Genomic DNA, 5,000 nt, shown 5'->3' with positions numbered 1-5,000 from the left:
CCGCGCGTCGTACAATAAACCCCTAATCATAAATATTTATATATTTTTTTATAAATTTATTACACCCCTTCCCCCTCCCTCACATTACTTCCTTCTCTCCAAAACCCTTCTCCTCATCTTCTTTTATCCCTCTATTCTCTCTCATCCTTCTCCTTCTCCTTTTCCCTCTTTCTCCTTTTCCCTCTCCCCCTTCTCCCCTCCCCTTCCCCTTCCCCCCTCCCCTTCCCCTTCCCCCCTCTCCCTCTCCTTTTCCCTCTCCCTCACCCCCTCCCCCTCTCCTTCTCCTTCTCTTTATCCCTTTCCCTCCCCCTCTTCCTCTCCCTCCCCCCTCCCCCTCCCCCACGAGAAAATCGAGAGTAGAATCGTGGGGAAAATACAGCTAAAAATACCGGCCATTAATCGACTATGTTTCTTGCCAGCCACGAATGCACAAATAAAGGTCATTGACGTAAGGGCAAAGGTCAAAGATCACCGACTGGTCATTATCTTTAGCAATGAAAAGCCACACTACAAGATCTATCTACTTTAAAGGTATCTCTCACTTGCTTTACACTTCAGAGTTGATCGGTGCATGAAAATACATGCGCATGATGTCCCTAACTACTCAGTATCTCTTAGCAATATCGTATCAATGTCTTATCTAAATATAAATATATTTGTTCAATAAGCTTTATCAACCCTCTACCCCTCCCCCCCTCCCCCCAATGAAAAGAGCAACACTTTCAATACTCCCTTCCTTTAAAAAAAAAAAATAATAATAATAATAATAAATAATAATAATAATAATAATAACAATCCCACATCTACCTTTGTCGATAGATACACGATAGATACATGTCAGACACCCATTGTACATCAAACCTTATCTAAAAAAAAAAATAATAATAATAATTAAAAAAAAAAAATCATATTCACAACCCTATTTATCCACCTTCTCTCCCGCTCAACCTCGGTCATTTACTTTCCCACTACTGATATTGGTCAAGTGTCACGTGGTTATGGTGACGTCAGACGGCTCTGTCAATACCAACTTGACAGCTTTTCCCATATTCCATCCTGATGTGACATCTGGAGGGGAGAACTCTCAGGGAGGGAGTGAAGTGCAGGAGGGAGGGAGGGAGGGGAGGAGAGAGGGAGGGAGGGAGGGAGATAGGGAGGGGAGGAGGGAGGGGAGGAAGGAGGGAGGGAGGGAGGTAAGAAGGGAGGGAGGGAGGAAGGGAGGGAGGTAAGAAGGGAGGGAGGGAGGGAGGGAGGGAGAAAGAGGGATAGAAAGAGAGAGAGAGAGAGAGAGAGAGAGAGAGAGAGAGAGAGGAAAAAAAAGAGAGACGGAGTGAGAGAGGGAGAGCGAGAGAGATCATCTTTTTCCGCCTTCAACAAAATCAGTCACCCTCACGTTACAAGGAAAATTGACAAAAAAAAAAAAAAAAAAAAAAAAAAAAAACATACCATACCGCGTGTTTCCTTTGCATGTGTTCTTTATAATATTCAAATGAAGAAAGTTACCAAAAGACCACATGATAAGACTTACCTTGTTTTCTATCTCCATCTGTAAAGAATCACATATGCATATATAATTCATACTGTATCTAATACATTCAAAATGGAACTATATACACTAAAAACAAAGATATGATACAAGAATAACATACAGGCATTCAAAAAGAAAAGCAAAAATCCATGCTGTGTTAGTGTCATGCAAAAAACATACCAAATAAAAAGACAATATCTTAGTTTCCCCTTCCCAATACCCTTCCGTTTTCTTCAATAAGCAGTCGGAGCAGCCCGGCACACCCCACATGCAACAAAAAGCGGGTCATACAGAGCACCACATGAAGTTGTAATCCCTGTTCTGCACTTGCTTCGCCGTCATTGCACCCCTGCACGCCACCTCCTCAAGAAACATTCAAGGGAAAAGCCTCTTCCTCGGTTAAGCAGCGCTCGCGCCAAGATGCGGCAGGGGAGCGAGAGGAAGCGTGCAGGTGTGCTCCGAGGCAGCGCGCCGTCGAACTTGAACCTCCACCTTCGGCAGTCAGCTTACCGGGGCATGATGATGTATCCGTGTGAGGCCTACCCCCTCGCTCTCCCGAGGGGCACTTGCTTTGCTCCCCTCGGCTGTCCCCAGAGGCCCTGCCCCGGGGGACGACGACGACTCCCGCAGAGAGCCCCGCGGGGAGCCCCCCTGCGAAGGTGAGGGCCCAGCGCCCCCTCCGCGCCTCTGCCTGCCGGGGCTACTCGTCCTCGCGGGACTGGCCGCCCCAGTCGCCTCGCCGGACTCCTGCCGGGAAGGTGGCGCAACGGCGTGGCGGGTAAAGGTGGGACTGGGCTGGAGGGAGGGAGGGGCGGTGCCCCCGGGAGAGCGACGGCGGGGCGAGAGAGGAGAGCCCTGGAGAGAAGACGGACCCCTGGGCCCGGGTCTCGTGGTTGTGGCGCGGAGCTCGTAAAAGATCTGGCGGGCGGGGTCGGTAAAGGACCGCGGGGTCTCGCTCGCCGCCTCCTACAAGAACAACACTGCTAAGAGCTGACCCACCACGCCCGGCCCCGCCCACACCTCCTCCCAAGAGGCGGCAGGGCAGAGCGGGCAACAACCTAACTTAACCTAAGAAAATAAATCTAGTCTCTTAAGATTATAAGTGACCTGAAAGCTTTGCAACTCCTGCACACCTAAAAAAAATTAAATATTCCAAAAAATCTCCAATAAATCTGCAAGACTCATGTGCTCATCCAGCCCGTCATCTTAACCGAGCCCTTACAAGACCCTAGAGCCTTCCTACCTACATCACATACCAATTAAAAGACCCTAACAATCAGTAAAGGTCTAAATGACCGACAATAAAACGTGAGAACTCCCTTAATAAACAGCGGGAGCATGCCATCATGTGCCCTCTCGACGCTGCCAAACGCCCAAGAAAAATCCAACCCCATCCCCCTTGCCTTCTACCCCCTCCCTCCCTCCCTTCCCTTCCTTCCCTTCTTCCCTCCCCTCCCCTCCCCTCCCTCCCATCCTCCCTCCCTCCCTCCCTCCCCTCCCGTCCGAATACCTTTTTCCCCTTCCTTTTCCTCCGCAGTGAGCCCAACATGGCGGCTGTTTTGGGGACGCTTATGAGATCCTCGGAAGACTTGATCGGATCCCTTCGGAAAGCATTCGGATCCTACAAAGGGCGGGCGGCTAGAGAGGCGGCACAACACACAGCCGAGCTAGTCCACCGCCTTGGCAGCCACGCCATTACAGCCCCTTGTGTGCTTGTCTAGGCTGGGCTAGGGGTGGGGTGGGGTGTGGGGGGTGAGGGGGTGTGGGGAGGGACTGGGGCTCACACCCTCCTACACCCCGACGGCTTTCTCACTCTTTGACACATTCGGCTTCACATTCTACATATGTCGGGGACGTGTTTGCGCTTGTCTTTCCCCCCGATGCCATTCCCCCTTTTCGTTTTATTTTCGTTCTGTTGGAATCCTCCTTCTCTTTTATCTTTTTTTTTCTTTCCTTCTCTTTCTTTTTTTTCTCGGGAAATGAAAAATAAAGTCGGATTTGATGATTTTCAGGCTGGAATGCTGAAAAAGGGCGTTTTTTTTTATTGCACATCCTTGTAGTTGATTTTCAATTTCTTTGCAAGTATCATTTATAATCGAGTGGTAGTTATAGCGATGCAACTGACGATGCATTGCACTTTAAAATTTATCAACAAACTTTGACGAGTAGCGATGAAATGATGTGATGCCAGACCTGCTTTTGGTAAGATATAAATGCTATCGAGAACTAATTCGTCGCAATATATAAAGAATATGATTTTATCGTGCTTTTTCAATTGTCAATGCAACAAAAAGAATCCCAAAGCTTCTTTCCAAGTGTCAGCATTATTTAGAATGTTCGGTTAAAGTTAAATCGAATGTGATATTGCAGCGCTTCAATCGAACTAAGCTTTAATTACTCATATATGGTATTCTAAAATGTTTACTCTATCGTCCTGTGAATATACGCAGTGCCATTAATTTCACTACTAGATGAAATTACCCATATCTTCATCACATCATTAAATAAATAGTACAAGGCATCTTAATTATCAATTATTTATTCGTTTGAAAATAAAAAGGTTGGTGGTGATTTAACATTTCTCAGTTGATTTGCGTCTTACGTCACAGTTTGGCAATAGAGAAAACGGGCATAATACTGCAGATGAACAGTTTTCAGGGTAGACTAAATTAAATCTAACGGGAGCGGATAGATCTATACTTATCGTGAAATTTCTAGAATATTGAATGGCAGTATGAAATGACCTTTTAAAAATGGTTAAAAATATCATACATATATATATATATATATATACTATACCTATCTCAAACAATATAACCTTATTTGGTGTGTTATTTTCAATAAAGAAACAAAAGATAAAAAGACTGTTGTGGCAACGAACATGGTAGCGTCATCTTTCAAGGGCAAACCATGGAGAAATGTGGGAACATGCTTCCGTGTTTGAATAATTCTGTATTCAACGTCTATTAGGGTTTATTTTTTCTCCATCTGAATACCGTAAACATATACCCATTTACATATTCATATTGCTTGCTTTCGTGAGTATAGAGTATATGTTTACATTTTCTTTTTACACTTATTTTCTTTTTCTATCTCTTTCTTATTACCTGTCTGTCTGTTTGTCTCTCTCTCTCTCTCTCTCTCTCTCTCTCTCTCTCTCTCTCTCTCTCTCTCTCTCTCTCTCTCTCTCTCTCTCTCTCTCTCTCTCTCCATGATTCTCCCCTCACTTTCCCTTACCCTTACCCTTACCTTTACCCTCACCCTTATCCTTACCCCCCCCCCCTGACCCTGACCCTTATCCTCACCTTTTCCTGCCTCTTGCCTTTCCCTCCCCCTCCCACTCTCCCTCATTCATTCCGTTTCCTTTTCTTCTTCTTCTTCTTCTTCTTCTTCTTCTTCTCTCTCTCTCTCTCTCTCTCTCTCTCTCTCTCTCTCTCTCTCTCTCTCTCTCTCTCTCTCTCTCTCTCTCTCT

General features: G+C 45.9%; 1 protein-coding gene across 5 annotated transcripts in view; it reads right to left on the bottom strand.

Moving 5' to 3' along the window:
• The window catches only part of LOC122247834 (focal adhesion protein tensin), a 345,161-nt gene that overhangs the window by 267,693 nt on the left and 72,468 nt on the right, over positions 1 to 5,000 (bottom strand). For 2 of the 5 annotated variants that reach the window (XM_086533647.1, XM_086533675.1), the window contains exons 2-4: positions 3,039 to 3,549; positions 2,039 to 2,494; positions 1,529 to 1,546 (exon numbers count right to left, since the gene is read on the bottom strand). The exons of 1 other annotated variant lie outside the window; for it this stretch is intronic. In XM_086533647.1, coding sequence (XP_086389773.1) covers positions 1,529 to 1,546; positions 2,039 to 2,494; positions 3,039 to 3,077 — 513 coding nt within the window. In that variant the 5' untranslated portion in view covers positions 3,078 to 3,549. The remainder of the gene's footprint in view (positions 1 to 1,528; positions 1,547 to 2,038; positions 2,495 to 3,038; positions 3,550 to 5,000) is intronic. 2 more of the 5 variants (XM_086533654.1, XM_086533680.1) reach the window with 1 other exon arrangement.

This window comes from Penaeus japonicus, unplaced genomic scaffold (genome assembly GCF_977035675.1).
Source record: "Penaeus japonicus unplaced genomic scaffold, GWHDUDI00000001_assembly GWHDUDI00000003, whole genome shotgun sequence".
In the NCBI taxonomy this organism is placed as follows: Eukaryota; Metazoa; Arthropoda; class Malacostraca; order Decapoda; family Penaeidae; genus Penaeus; species Penaeus japonicus.
Note: the sequence above shows the minus strand (reverse complement) of the source record. Positions and strands in the feature narration are given on the sequence as shown.